Here is a 15,640-nt window from a genome sequence, read left to right as displayed (position 1 = left end):
ACCTGGGAAGATGAGCAAAGATGCAGCTAAGAGCTGCCTCCAGAATTCTGGGCAAACTTCCCAGAAGTGACACCTTGGCCACATCCTGTGGAGGAACAGAGGGCAGAGGCCAAGGAAATGTCCTGACGAGAAGCGGCACTTCAAGAGGGCCTGCCTCAAAGACGTAATTCCACAAAGCAAACCCACAGAGCTGGCGTGTGGCCCACACAGGGGCTGCGGATGAAAGTAACCAGGAATGAGGCCCAAGCTTGTCACGGGAGGCCTTGGGACTAGAGCAGTCTGGATTCCGCTCTAGGAAGAGGGGCTCAGAAGACAAGAGGATCACACACTCAGATGGGTGGTCTGAGGAGGGTATCTGACTTCTCTACCAGGCCTATGTCCTGACTCACTGCCCCAAGGGAGACCATCGTAAGCAGGAATCTGGTGATGACTGCGTCAACCATTCCTGCTGTAGAATAAGGACTCAGCTCCCTTGTAAGGTATTTGACCTTTCTCCACCTCATCTCTACTGCCCTGTGGGGCTCCAAACTGCACCTACCTAACCACTGCTGTTTATCAAGCACACCTGGCCATCCCTACTGCCCTACCTGTGCCCATCCCACTCAGCCAGCAGCATCTGAAGAGAAAGGATGCATCTACAAATGGGGCAGCAGCATCGACAGAACCTCATGGAGAGTGATCAGCATTCTCTATCAAAAGCCCAAGCAAGTGCATAGGTGTGCCCAGGTCTGGGACCTTCCCCTAGCATGTGACTTGACACAAGAGAAAGCAGCAAGGTCAGTCTATCCAGAAGACTGTCCAGCACCTTAAATGTCCCCCACTAAAGATGGAGAAGTTATACCCATACGACAGAGTATCACTCAGCCTCTAGAGCAGAAGCGCTCTAATACAAAGTTAGGTGAAATAAAGAACACAGGACAATAAGGACAAGGTGATCTGGGAGTCTGGAAGCTTCTGAGCACAGCTCAGTGAGAGTGTCAATTTTAAGTCATCAAATTACTCTAAAGTCCCCTGAGAGCCTCCAGCCATCTCTTCAGTCTCCCTCGGGTCTGTCCCAGGAGCACTCTGCAGCCGTGCTCTCAGGGTAAAGCCACTTTCCCTGCAGATGGCTCCATGCCCATCCAGAGTACAGATAAGGGAGGAGCTGGCATTCTGGAGCAGAAAGCACAGGTACAAGAACAGGCAAGGAGGGCCTGGGAGGGGAGTTACTCCTGTCCTCCTGTTTCTTGACACCCTCCCAAGATAGAACCCAGCCTGAGCCTGGCACGGAGCCTGTGCCCTGGGCTGAAACAGACCCTTCCAAATAACGGACAGAAGTCATTTAAAAGGTGTAAAGAAGACAGGCACTGGTGGCTCATGCCTATAATCCTAGCTACTCAGGAGGTTGAGGTCTGAAGATCACTGTTTGAAGCCAGCCCAGCAGGAAAGTCTACCTTATCTCCAATTAGCCACCAAAAAAGCTGGAAGTGGTAGAGTGGCAGCTTCAACTGAAAAGACCAAGGGAAGCACAGATAAATAAAATAAGGAGTAAAGACTTACTTTGGCTCTGTCTGAGGGGTTTCAATTCATGGCCAGCCAGACCACTGCCATGGTCCAGAGGCAAGGCAGAAGAGCCCAGGGCATGGCAGAAGCTACTCAGTTCATGGAGGTAAGAAAGCATGGGAAATACAGGAAGGGGCTATGGCAAGATACACCCTCAGGGCTGGGAAGGTGGCTCAGTGGCAGAGTGCTTGCCTTGCATGCATGAGGCCCTGGGTTCGATTCTCAGTACCACATAAGCAGAAAAAACCACAAGTGGTGCTGTGGCTCAAGTGGTAGAGCACTAGTCTTGAGATGACAGCTGAGGGACAGCACCCAGGCCCAGAGTTCAGGCCCCACGACCTACACCTCCTCCCCCAGAAAAAAAAAGATACACCTTCAAAGACATGCCCTCCCCCAACCAGGCCTCCCTTCCACAGTTCCAACGCCTCCCAAGAGTTTACTCAAACTTAAGAGTCCATAAATAGACCACTGATTTAAGGAAAGCCCTTGGGAGCCAGTCTCCCAAAGCCTACCTCCAAACATCGCTTGTACTAGGGACCAAGCCTTCAATACAGGAGCTCTTAGGGTGACATTTTAGGTCCACATCATTACAGGGTAGGCCCTAATCCAATGAGTGACATCCTCACACCCTACACACAGGGAGAAAGAAGGTCATGTGAACACAAGACAGAGTCTGAAGTGAAGCAGCCATAAGTCTCAGGGTGCTGGGTTTGCCAGAAGTCTTAGAAGCTGGCAGGAAAGGCTCCCTGGGGCCTCTGCGAGAGCACAGCCCCGCCGACACTTTGATCTCAGCCTTTGCTCTAGATGACAAGAATACATTGACTGTATTGTTTGTGCTCACTCCACCCTCCGTGGCAGCAAGGATTGGCACAGGTGGCCCAGCGGGGCTGTGGTGCCGCAGCCTGGATGCCGGGCTCGGCTCCCGCAGCCTCGGGCCCCGCCAGCCCAGGCCTGGTCCTGCACTGTCATCTTGGCAGCAGCCCAGGAGGCTGGCCCCTGCCTGGCCCTCCCACAGCCCGCTCCGCTGGGAGGGTGGCCAGCATCTCTGTTTCTGCTTCGAAAATGTCAGCGCTAAAATTAAAACACTGCTGCATGAAAACCATGGCAACGAGGGGTGTGGCGTGTCGGCTTCCTCTACTCACGGCGAGTGAGAGAACTGAGGCAGGAGGCGGCCACACTGAGCAGTCGGGTGACGCAGCAGGCCCAGTCCTCTTGAGGTCCCCATGGTGCCAGAGCCAGGCAGGCCCCTGGTCCGGCTGCTGAGGGGCACACGCTGAGCCAGGAGGGCTAGGGGTGGGTGGCAGCTCAGGACAGCACACAGATAGGGCCGGAAGCTCTGGAACCTCTCCCTTCCAATGGCCCCTCCCTCGCAGAGAGGTAGAGGTGGCAATGGTGTGTGCTGCGCAGGCTGGAGGCCCCCACAGGGGGCCTGTGAACTCTTGGAGCTTCCTCAGGAACAGATGCCTTGGTCAGGAACATGGGGACAGGGATGCTGCCCTTGGGGGGTGAGGAGCCCTGGGAACTTCACACCAGGCTGCTTCACGGGACCAAACAGGCTCATGGCCAACCACAGGACCCTGAGGGGCAAATGGAGACACATGGGAGCACCTCATCTTCCCCTAGGGAGCTCTGCCAAACCCTGAGACCCTACTATACCCTCACAAGGAGGTAGGGACAGGAGAAAGAGCTGGGCAAGAAACAGTTCTGGGGGTACCTGCAGGCCCAGAGTAGGACAGGGAGGTGCTAGCAACCCACCCCCAAGCTCCTCACACTTGGATGGATGGGGGATGGACCAGAGGTCCCACATGGGGTCCTCAGACCAGTACCCACTAATACCAAAGACCCAACGCTGATGGCTGGGGAGGAAGCAGAGCAGTAGCACTAGGCAAGCCACAGCATAAGAAAAGGGAGCAGGAGCGAGGCTGGGGAGAGAGGCAGCTGCCTTGATCAGGCTTGCTCAGGATCAGTAAGCACAAGACCAGGGAGGTACTTCACCAGCCTTCCTGGGCACATGCAGACAGCCAGCCACGAGGCACACTGCTCGGCCCAGCTCTCTCCTCCAAGTGTCCTCCAGACACACAATGTGCCCCCAGTGACAGCGTGGGCAGTACCTGCTCAGCTGGGAGGCCATGCCAGCGGGGATGGCCCGTGCTCAGTCCAGAGTCAGGCACAGGAGGCAGTGGCAGCCAGCATCACGGTCTCTCATCCTTCTCTACTGCGCAGGGCCATGCTCAGGCCTGCCTGACCCAGAACAGTCCCAGCTCCCTGCAGGTCAGTCGCGGCTTGGGAGGGAGCAGCCAGACTGACATCCGGGGCTGCCCAATCTAAACAGGAAGAGTTTGAAGTTGTCATAGAAACCTTGTTTTATATACCACCACAACTGGGCCCTCCAACTGCCGTGTCAGGAAGGCAGGAAGTAGAAGGTACAGCTGAACTGAGCAGCCCACAGGATGACATCTGGAGGCTGTGCTGTCCCTAACAGGGCAGTTGGCCCACTTCAGCCCCCCAGCCGAGGCGGCCCCCCCAGCTGAGGTGGCCCCACCCAGGCCCGGCCATCGCCATCCGGGGCTCCAGAATCCCAGACAGAAGCATCACCCACTGTGGAAAGGCGGCCCCAAGAGCTACGCCCATAACCTTCTGAGCCTGAAATAGTCCCAAGGACCCCTCAGGGCCTGGGGGATGGATGGAAGGGGAGTCAGCTAACATCAGTCTCCCCTCTGCCCTGTTTCTGAGGACAGGGTACTTGTCTCAGGCTCTGCAATTCCATACCTTCAGCAGACTGTAGTTTCCTGCCTAGGTTGGCTTTGAACTGCAACCTGCAGATCTCAATCCAAAGCCAGTCCAGGCAGGAAAATCTGTAAGACTTTATCTCCAATTAACCAGCAAAAAGCCACAAATAGAGCTGAGGTTCATGTGGTAGAGCACTAGCCTGGAACAAAAGAGCTCAGGTATAACATCTAGGCCGAGTTCAAGGCCCAGGACCAACACAGAAATTAAAAAGGAAACATTAGGCTGGAGTTTGGGTAAGCTCAGGCCAGTGGCCCCTCCTGCTAGCATTCAGCCCCTTATTAAGGGGCCTCTTCCGCTCTTCTCACTTTCTAATCAGGTGGCCTTCTGGTGAAAGCAATCTACATTAATTATTACCAAAAGTACAAGTGCGGGTGTCTGTAAATCCTCTCACCTATAAAGGAAGGAGGAAATTGTGGAGCCTCAGGTAAAATGTGGGTGCTGCCCCAGCCCTGAGGACCCTGTCTGGCCAAGTAGGCTAGGCTGACCTCGCTTCTGCCAGCACAGGGCCATGGAACGTGATCCTCAACCCAAATGCAGCCCCCTCCTGGAGCGCAGGGCAGAGGCCGAGTCTTCCAACCTTGCAGCTTGACGGCTCCTGCCCACAAGTGCGCCTCCTCACTCCTGGTGGCAGATCTCACTCCTCCATTTGCTGAGAACGCCAGCCCTTCTGCCTGCCACCTCCCCTCACCACGTACACACCCATGCTACGTGCTCCAGACAGAAGAGGGTGTCCACTCTCAGGGCAGCTCGGTGCCCAGGATCTTCCTGTTGCTCCTCAGCAGGGGAAAAGCTGGACAACTCTTACCCCTGCCCCATCCCGGACCCAGAGTCCAAAGTGGAGCTTCTATACAACTCAGGCCCCGAAAGTTCCCTACAGACCCTAGGATGCCCCTCAAAGCCGGGGAGCCCAGACCACAGGCCATCCTTTCCAGTCCATCTTGAAAAGGTTATGGGGTATCCCATTCCAGCAAGCACCCCAGAATAGTGTCCAGATCCCACAGCTCTGCCCACTTGTGCACACAGACCTGGTCTTCTCCAAACACCCCTCTACCACCCCACAGTCCTATGGTTCCTCTCAGCCCCCAAAACTCACTGCTTGGCCTTCTCCCCAACACAGGCGTCGAGGACCCCCTTCTTGAGGGCCTGGAGAGACAAGGCTCGCCATAGCATGAGCATGGTCTTCCTAGGCCTCCACTGTGACCTCCCAAAGCTACAGCCAGATATACTGCAGGGACTGAGCCTCGGCCCCCAATGCTGGGCCCTTTGGACTTGGCCCCATCCCTCCAGGAGGGCATTGCCACCTCACTAGGCAACTCTGGCTTCCTCCTCCACCCGGCCCTGGCCTGAGCTGGATCAGGCCACCACCTACTCCAAAGGAGCAAGGAACATTCCAGGCCTTCACAGTAACACTGGCTCACACCAGCAGATAAGGACTTGTCAAATGATTCGGCCTTATGAGCGAATTATCTCCAAGTTAAACAACTGTGAGATGCTGTCCTCCATCCACTAAACTAAGCAAAGCCATTTTAAAATAGTACAGTCAAATGATGGAAAACATTCCCTGCCGCACGATTCAGTCATCAAAAGCCAGACACAACCCATGTATCCATCACTGATAGGTAAATAAACAACGTGTCCACACGACAGATGATTATTCAAGCAAGAATAATTCCACCATCTGGGGCTGGGAAGGTGGCTCAGTGGTAGAGTGCTTGCCTTGCATGCATGAGGCCCTGGGTTCAATTCTTCAGCACCACATAAGCAGAAAAAGCCAGAAGTGGCGCTGTGGCTCAAGTGGTAGAGCGCTAGCCTTGAGCTGAAGAGCTGAGGGATAGCTCCCAGGCCCAGAGTTCAGGCCCATGACTGACCAAAAAAAAACAAAAAAAAAAACAAAAAAACAAAGAATAATTCCACCAGTGGCTCACATCTGTAAGCCTAGTTCTCAGGAAGCTGAGATCTGAGGATCAAGGTTCGGAACTAGCCTGGGTAGAAAAGTTTGTGAGACTCTTATCTCCAATTAAGCACCAAAAAAGCTGAAAGTGAAGCTGTAGCAAGTGGTAGAGCACTAGCCTTTAGCAAAAAAGCTGGGATAGTTAAGTGGAGGTAAAAGTCTCATGGATTCCATGCTGACTTTGAAAAATGATCTTCAGATCTTAGCCTTCTGAGTAGCTGGTACCCAGCATCAGCCCTTGGTCTCAAGAAAGGTCTCACTTTGTAGCTCAGAGCGAACTAGAATTCATGATTGTTCTGCCTCTGCCTCCCAAGAATTGCAATTATAGACATGCAGCAACATGATGGGTTTTTTATTCCATTTTTGTAAAATTCTAGAAACTGCCAACCACAACAGACAGCAAGCAGAGGAGCAGTTATCTGTGAGTGGGAAATGGGAGAGAGGGAGGAAGGAAGGGAGCGAGGGCAGGAGGGAGGAAGGCAGGAACAGGAAGGAACTCTCAGGGTACTGGACATGTTTGTTATCTTGATTGCGGTGATGGCCTCACAGGCATATATACAGGGTAAAGTTGATCCAACTATACACTTTAGGTATGCAGTCATACCAATAAAACAGCTTAAATAAACATCCCTCCCACCCCACTTGACTGACCTTTAAGAACCAAGTTAGTTTCGAATGCTTTAAGTCTGTACTTGAGACACTGATCCAGGGCATTTCCAGAATTCAGCAAGTGCACTAAAGTCACCTGGGGCTCCACGTGCTGCAGCCACACGCTCAGGAGAGGTGGGAGGGAGGCAGCCCCACAGTCACTTGGGGAATCCCAAGAGCTTGGCCACCCAGAACTGTCCAGCACCATGCTGGCATTGCTCAAAGTCCTGATGCCCACTGGACACCCTGGGGACAGACCAGCAGGTACTCAGCACTGCTCAGAGTAAGTTCAGAGTGTGGGGCCACCTGAGTAGGGAAGACTGGAGCCACTGGGCAGTAGCCTTGGGAAAAAGCCTGACCCACAGGCAGAAGCGTCGCAGCAGGCTGGCTGGACATGCCCAGCACAAATGGACTGGAAACCAAGGCCCAGGCTCATGGTCACTGTGGCCCTTGGGTATGCTGCAGTGTCTTGCCTGTCAGTGGAAGGCACAGGCCAGGACGACAGTCCCCTACACTGACCCACAGTTTCAGCCTGAGGAAGACAAGGTTCAGAGAGGAAATCACCATGGCCTTGGCCAAGATTGATCACCTCCTCTCATCCTGAGCAGCCACATGGCTGACGGGCCAGGCTTCTGAAATCAAAGTCAGTTCTGAGCTGGGTACTGGGGACTCATGCCAGCAATCCTAGCTACTCAGGAGGCTGAGATCTGAGGATGGCGGTTCAAAGCCAGCCCAGGCAGAAAGGTCCCTAAAACTCCTATCTCCAAATAACCAGCAGAATGACTGAAGTAGAGGTGTGGTTCAAGTGGCAAAGCACCAAGCTAGGCAAGAACACAAGACCATGAATTCTCAAGTCCCAGCACTGGCACTGCCCCTTCCCCCACCTCACCCCCCCCCCCCCAAAAAAAAAAACAGTTCTGAGAAAGACACTGTTAAAGAGAAAGAAGAGACAAACTAAGACCAGGGGAAAATACTTACAAAACACAGATCCGATCCAATTAACTATTTGTATCCAAAATATTAAGGAGCTTTTTTTTTTTTTTTTAAACATAGGTTATGGCTACATAGCCCAGACTGACCTCATATCAATCTCCTGTTTTTGCCTCCCAAGTGCTAGGACTGCAGGTGTCCACCGCCAGGCCTGGCATCAAAGCACCTTTAAAACTTCAAAAAAAACAACAACACATACACACAAAAACAAGCCAGTGCTGGGGTGTGGCTCTGTAGTAGAGCACTTACCTAGCATGCTCAAGGTCCTGGGTTAGATTCTTCTACACCATCAAAACAAAAACAAAATTATAAGTTAAGAAAATACTAGAAATGTTTTCCTATACCACGGATTAGCTGGGTGAGCAGGTGCCACTCTATGGGTACCCTCCTCCTTCTAAGACCTTGCCTACTGCAATGTAAGGACCACACAAGGCCCAGCCTGCTGTCACTAAAGGGAGCATAGGATATCAACATGCAGACTACATCACCAAAAGCAATTTAGTTGTTATAGCTGAGGTCCCAATGCATGCTCCACCAAAGTCAACAGCACAGACAAATCAGCACAGAAACACAAATAAAACAGTCTGACACTTGCTGAAAGCAATGGCCACCAGTTTCAAGGCTGGATCGATCTCCCACCTGACACCTCAAATGACTGTGCCAACAGCGCATGAGTGCCCAAGAGGGAATGTAACACTTAACTAGCTCAGTAAGGGCTAGAATCAAAACCCAGGTGTGACAGTACACATCTGTAGTCCCAACTACTTGGAAGTCTCACACCAGAGGATCACTTGAGCCCAGGAGTTTGAGGTTAGCCTAGGCTACATAGCAAGATCGCATCTCAAAAACAAAAGATCAAGATGCATTGTACCCATAACCAGAACTTATTGAACTGAAACCTCTTTACATCACTACTCAATGGCAGCAATATAAATACTACTACTACTAAGAAGAAGAAGAGGATGGCTGGAGACACGGCTCACGTGATAGAGCAGTTTCCTAGTAACATACAAGGCCCTCAGCTCAATCCTAGGGAGGGAATGGGAAAGGTGGGATAAGGGAACTGCTTCAGTGGCCAGCATTCTCCTTGCTAGTAATGAGCTGCAGCGGACAGGACAGGACAGGACGGGCGAGTCCAGCCCCCTTTCCTTGGATGACAGGACTCACACACCATGTGCCTTTCCAGGTGTGCACACATGTCCTGCAGGACAGGTAAGACAGGCTTACCAGGCCTGGAGGTGGGCTCGGGACACCCACAGCAAGAGCACCACCCAGCCCTCCTGGCATCAGGCTCTGGGAAGCTCAGCTGTGGCTCTATCTTACTCCAGATCTTCACCCTACCTTGATAATAGCAGCCAGGTCACCCTCCCCTGTCCATCTGGAAGGGCCGCACTGTTTCCACCATCTGCACCCCTTTCTCAAGCATCTGTCCTGGGTCCAAGCTGATGGAGAGGCACAGAGGATTCAGTCCCACAAAGATCAGGTTTTAGTCCATTTCACTGACCTTGGGCTCGTCACTTCTGCCCTCAGTTTCCCCATCTGAACAAAAGACACAATGGTCCCTGAGAGCTGCAAGAAGGTGGGAGCATGGAAGGCAGCCTGCCTGGGATCCTGGGGTGCAGGCCGCCCCCCACTACAAGGTCACACGTGAAGGGTGGAAAATTTGTTTGGCAAATTAATTCTGGAGCATTCAGGTCCCAACTCAGAGCTAGCTCTCCAATCCAGTTTTAAATTCTGATTGGCCTAAGTCCCTCATGCGGAATCATGAGGGAAGTGCAAGGATGCTCGATCCACGCAACTGCCCACCAGAGAGCTTTCAACAGCTGCAGTCCCGGCACACCTGCTGGCCCCGGGCAGCTGAAGCCTGAGCCTCTGGCCTGACAGGGTGACAAGGCTGATAAGGTCACCCTAGGGGACCTGCCCAGTGGGCACCTGGACACAAGAAGCCCCCCCCCCACTTTCCCTAGCATAAACTAAAAGCAGGGAGGAATACCTGGTAGGAAAGAAAGGCCAGTATGGGAGAGGGGTGGGCACTGAGGTGGCCAGGGGAGAGGAAGAGGAGGGCATCAAATGAAGTCTGGGCTGCTCCTAGATAGGCAGGGAGAACATGTTTCTGCTCATGGGCTTTCCTAGCTATCCTCTATAAAGAGTCGTATCCGGGCTGGGAAGTTGGCTCAGTGGTAGAGCGCTTGCCTTGCATGCCTGAGGCCCTGGGTTCGATTCCTCAGCACCACATAAGAAAAAAGAAAAAAGCCAGAAGTGGCGCTGTGGCTCAAGTGGTAGAGTGCTAGCCTTGAGCTGAAGAGCTGAGGGACAGTGCCCAGACCCAGAGTTTAGGCCCCACAACCGGAAAAAAAAAAATAATAATTTTTTAAAAAAAAAAGAGACGTGGGCTGGGAAGGTGGCTCAGTGGTAGAGCACTTGCCTTGCATGCTCAAGGTTCTGGGTTCGATTCCTCAGCACCACGTAAGAAAAAAAAGCCGGAAGTGGCGCTGTGGCTCAAGTGGTAGAGCGCTAGCCTTGAGCTGAAGAGCTGAGGGACAGCGCCCAGACCCAGAGTTCAGGCCCCATGACCGGACCCAAAAAAAAAGAGACGTATCCACCTGTGAAGAATAAAGTGGGGCCAGGTGCCTGGTGGCTCACGCCTGTAATCCTAGTTACTCGGGAGGCTGAGATCCGAGGATCCCTGTTCAAAGCCAGCTTGGATAGGAAAGTCCATGACACTCTTATCTCCACTAGAAAACCAGAAGTGGTGCTGTGGCTCAAGTGGTAAAGCACTTGCCTTGAGCTGAAGAGTGCAGGGACAGTGCCCAAGCCCAAAGTTCAAGCCCCAACACCAACCAAAAAAAAAAAAAAAGAAGAAGAAGAAGAAGAAAGTGGAGCCATGTGCCAGTGCTCACGCCTGTAATCCTAGCTACTCAGGAGGCTGAGATCTGAGGATCACAGTTCAAAGCCAGCAGGGCAGGAAAGTCTGGGGAACTCTCATCTCCAATGAACCACCAGAAAACCAAAGTGGAGCTGTGGCTCAAAGTGGTAGAGCACTAGTCTTGAGCAAATGAGCTCAGTGACAGCACCCAGGCCCCAAGTTCAAGCCCCATCTCTCACACACACACACACACACACACACACACAAAAGAATGAAGCTGCACCCCTACCTCATACCATAAACAACTACAAGAATTAACTCAAAATAGGTCAAATACCTAAATATAAGAGCTAAAATGATAAACCTAAGTGTAAACATACAAGTACAGCTCTGTCACCTCAAATTTGGCAATGATTTTTAGATGCGATAACAAAAGAATTATCAACAACAGTAACAAAACACTGTAAGTTAGATTTTGTTTCCTTTTTGTAGTGCTGGAAATCAAACCCAGGGCATTGTATAAGTTAGGCAACTTTTCCACCATGATGCTACACCCCCACCTCCAAATAGTAAAAGCTGACGTGGAATGTAAATATTGTTACACACCTGTAATCTTAGCACTCAGGAGGAGCAGAGGCACGGGCTATATAGCAAAACACTGGCACTGGGGATTGAACTCAGGTCCTTGGTGCTTGCTAGGCAGGAGCTGTACTACTTAAGCCAAACTTCCAGGCACTTTTTTTTTTGGGGGGGGGGTCCGGTTGTGGGGCCTGAACTCTGGGCCTGGGCGCTGTCCCTCAGCTCTTCAGCTCAAGGCTAGCGCTCTACTACTTGAGCCACAGTGCCACTTCTGGCTTTTTTCTTTTTGCTTATGTGGTGCTGAGGAATCGAACCCAGGGCCTCATGCTTGCAAGGCGAGCACTTTACCACTGAGCCACCTTCCCAGCCCTCCAGGCACTTTTTGCCTTGGTTATTTTTTTTTTTTTTTTGTCGGTCGTGGGACTTGAACTCTGGGCCTGGGCACTGGCACTGTCCCTCAGCTCTTCAGCTCAAGGCGAGCGCTCTACCACTTGAGCTACAGCGCCACTTCCGGTTTTCTGGTGGTTTATTGGAGATAGGAGTCTCACCGTCTCTCCTGCCCGGGCTGGCTTTGAACCGCGATCCTCAGATCTCAGCCTTCTGAGTAGCTAGGATTACAGGCGTGAGCCACCAGTGCCCGGCTGCCTTGGTTATTTTTGAGAAATGATCTCACTTCAGACCCAGGCCATCCTGGGCTGTGATCCGCCTACTTGTGCTATCCCATGTCACTGGGATGACAGGTGAGTGTCACTGCTCACGGCCCTGGCACTCCCCATAGCTGGAAGAACAAGCCACCAGGCTGTCACACTCAGCCCTGGTTGAGCTGGAAGTCTCTCAAACCTCTGGCCTAGAACAGTAATCCCCTATCTCTGCCTCCCAAGTAGCTGGGATTACAGGCTTGGGCCACTGCTCCTAGCACAGTATCCAGTTTCACAAGCTGAAGTGCTTTGGAAATGGGATCTAATAAGAATGCACATCATAACTGTAATTGGAGCTACACAAACTATATGCTACATGTATTTCAGAAAATGTTTTTCATTTTCATTTATTTATTTGTTTGTTTGTTTGTTTAGTGCTGGTCCTGGGACTTTAACTCAGGGTCTGGGTGCTACCCTTGAACTACTTTTACTCAAAGCAAACACTCTAAATCTTACGCCACAGCTCCACTTGCGGATTCTCACTCTTGCCCAGTCTGGTTTTGAACCATAAGCCTCGGATCTCAGCCTCCTGAGTAGCTAGGATCACAGGCGTGAGCCACTAGCATGTATGTGGCAGCAATTTTTTTTTTTGGGGGGGGGGGGGGTCCGGTAGTGGGGCCTGAACTCTGGGCCTGGGCGCTGTCCCTCAGCTCTTCAGCTCAAGGCTAGCACTCTACCACTTGAGCCACAGCGCCACTTCCGGCTTTTTTCTTTTTGCTTATGTGGTGCTGAGGAATCGAACCCAGAGCCTCAGGCATGCAAGGCAAGCGCTCTACCACTGAGCTACCTTCCCAGCTCCGGCAGCAAAATTTAACTGAAAAAAAAAATATTTTTTCTTAACTGAAAAAATATATGGGGCTTGAACTCCGGACTTGGGTGCTCTTCAGCTCAAGGAAAGCGCTCTACCAATTGAGCCATAGAGCCACTTCTGGTTTTCTAGGGGTTTATTGGCGATAAGAGTCTGGTCCTTCCTGCCTAGGCTGACTTTGAACCCTGATTCTGAGTAGCTAGGATTACAGGCATGAGCCACTGGCGCTAGATTGAAAAAATAATTTTTAATGACTAGAAAAATAACTAATTGAAAAAACTATCTGTAAATGGTCCCAGGGGCTGGGAAGGTGGCTCAGTGGTAGAGTGCTTGCCTTGCATGCATGAGGCCCTGGGTTCGATTCCTCAGCACCACATTAGCAGAAAATTTAAAAAAGCCAGAAGTAGCGCTGTGGCTGAAGTGGTAGAGCGCTAGCCTTGAGCTGAAGAGCTGAGGGACAGCGCTCAGGCCCAGAGTTTAGGACTCACATCTGACAAAAATAAAAAAATAAAATAAGCCAATGACAGGCAAAGGACCTAAGTCAACAATTCTCCAAAGATATTCATAAGCACACAAACACATGTTCAGTATCATTACCCATGAAGAAACTGCCAATCCAAACTAGAATGAGAGACCATGGCTACGGTAAAGACGACAATGCAAGGAAGGGGACTCTGAAGCCCCATACCACCAATGGGTATGAGACAGTACACCCCAAAAACTTCCCTGAAAAATGGACGGACCTAGAACAAATCATGTTAAGTGAGGTAAGTCAAGCTCAGAGAGACGAACAGCACATGTTTTCTCTCACATGCTGAAACCAGATCCAAAATACACTGAGACATGATAACCTACACAAGACTCTAGGCAATCACACACAGTCAGACTAAAGGCGGATACTCTAAGGGGAGGAGCCCAGCAGTGTACCTCTTCTGAACATTCATGAAATTTAATGACAAATTTAATGAAAAGAAAATTAATTTATCAAAAGTAATTCCCCAAAATGGAAACATGGTTTTTTGATGGTGGTGGTGGTGGTGGTGACAGTTGTTTTTTTTGTTTTGGTTTGGGTTTTTTTTTTGTCGGTCGTGGGGCTTGAACTCTGGGCCTGGACGCTGTCCCTGCGCTCTTCATCTCAAGGCTAGCACTCTACCACTTGAGCCACAGCGCCACTTCTGGTTTTCTAGTGGTTTATTGGAGATAAGAGTCTCACAGACTTTCCTTCCCAGGCTGGCTTTGAACCGTGATCCTCAGATCTCAGCCTCCTGAGTAGCTAGGATTACAGGCGTGAGCCACCGGCGCCTGGCTGACAGTTGTTTTTGCTTTTGAGTTTTTTTGTCTTTTGGGGGACAGGGGACAAAGAAGGGTGCAGAAATGGAGGAAGGAAGGATGAACAAATGCAGGCATGGTACTCAGCAGACACTGTGGAAATGAATGATGCAACTTGGGACAGGAGGGGACACTGGGGGCCAAGTGAAGGAAGGGGTGACATTGTCCAAACTAGAAATGTGCTCATTGTGAGATGGTGACCACTGTGCAACACCTTCATAATAACAACAGAATTATCTTTTTAAAAAACGCTTCCCTGAAGTGGCAGGGGCAGGAGAAGGGAGAGGGAAAGTGGGCAAATGCTGGCATGCAACAACATACATATGTGAGCGTGGACGCGGGTGGCTTGAGAGCCTGCGTGGGCTGGAGAGGTGAGGAGAGTGACGGGAGAGCCACGGAGCTGGCACTGAACTCACAAACTGACAGGGTGAACTCAAACCCTTGGTGCTGCTTCAAAACAAAAAGTAAGGAAATAAAGCCCTGCCGCCCCTGCCCAGCTCCTGTCCACTCTCTCCCTGTCCACCGGGAGTAGCTTTTCCGACCCCTTCATGGAGTCTACACAGGCTCTGGGCTCAGCCATCAGGAGCATTCACCTCAGATGGCAGGCGTAAGCCACCAGGGTCGTCGCTACCCACAAATCAGAGCCCCTGGGAGCACAGAGCTGGGCTGTGTTTCATTCACAGTAACTCGTTCATTCATTATACAGCTTACAACCAAGCCAGAGGCGTGGCTCAAGCAGTGCCTAAATTCAAACTCCAGCACATGGGAGGGCACACGGGTGGGAGGGGGGCAGACAGAACCTCTTAAAGGTAGACCCCAGGAACAGCTAAATACAAGAGCTTAAGAGGGCAAGGCCTGGGCACAGAGATCACCCTGTCATCTCCTGGCTCCTGGGCCAGACCCCCTGGCGGCCAGTACCTGGGAAGCTCCCAAGCCCTAACTCCTACTAAGTTTTTATGGAGAATTCACAAATTCAACTCAACCCCAGGACCCGCCCCTCCTCACAGAGGAGTGTAGAGGATATACAGGGTAGGGCTGAAGTTCCTGCCCAAGATGCCAGTTCCACCTGGAAGCTATCTAAAGGCCCTGAGCACCAACCACCTCATGATCTACAAAGACAAGGGTCTTAGGAGCCACTATCAGGAGAACAATCATCCTCTGCCCTACCTGGAAAAACTGTCTGAGCTCATGGTCACATGGCCCTGTGGCACATGCGCGCACGCACACGCACACGCGCGCGCGCGCGCACACACACACACACACACACACACACACACACACACACGGGTAAAATAAACGGTGTATGAATGCAACTGGCACTAACAGGGGCACCTATCCCAAGCTTAGGAGAAATCCAATGCATAAACACACAAGTCATTTGCGAGTAGCACAGGGCACAGGTCAAGATCAGCCAGCTAGAACACCTTCCTCTGCCCTGT

General features: G+C 51.6%; 1 protein-coding gene across 5 annotated transcripts in view; it reads right to left on the bottom strand.

The window, feature by feature from the left end:
- The window catches only part of Acot7 (acyl-CoA thioesterase 7), a 94,002-nt gene that overhangs the window by 66,406 nt on the left and 11,956 nt on the right, over positions 1 to 15,640 (bottom strand). Inside the window, exon 1 of one of the 5 annotated variants that reach the window (XM_042672804.1) lies at positions 5,426 to 5,523. The exons of 3 other annotated variants lie outside the window; for them this stretch is intronic. In XM_042672804.1, coding sequence (XP_042528738.1) covers positions 5,426 to 5,508 — 83 coding nt within the window. In that variant the 5' untranslated portion in view covers positions 5,509 to 5,523. Of the gene's footprint in view, positions 1 to 3,653; positions 3,842 to 5,425; positions 5,524 to 15,640 lie in introns of those variants that run through there. One more of the 5 variants, XM_042672805.1, reaches the window with a different exon arrangement.

Source organism: Dipodomys spectabilis, unplaced genomic scaffold, assembly GCF_019054845.1.
Source record: "Dipodomys spectabilis isolate Male_0828 unplaced genomic scaffold, ASM1905484v1 ptg000772l, whole genome shotgun sequence".
Classification (NCBI taxonomy): Eukaryota; Metazoa; Chordata; class Mammalia; order Rodentia; family Heteromyidae; genus Dipodomys; species Dipodomys spectabilis.
The sequence above is the reverse complement of the archived record's forward strand: the minus strand, read 5'-3'. Positions and strand labels throughout refer to the sequence as shown.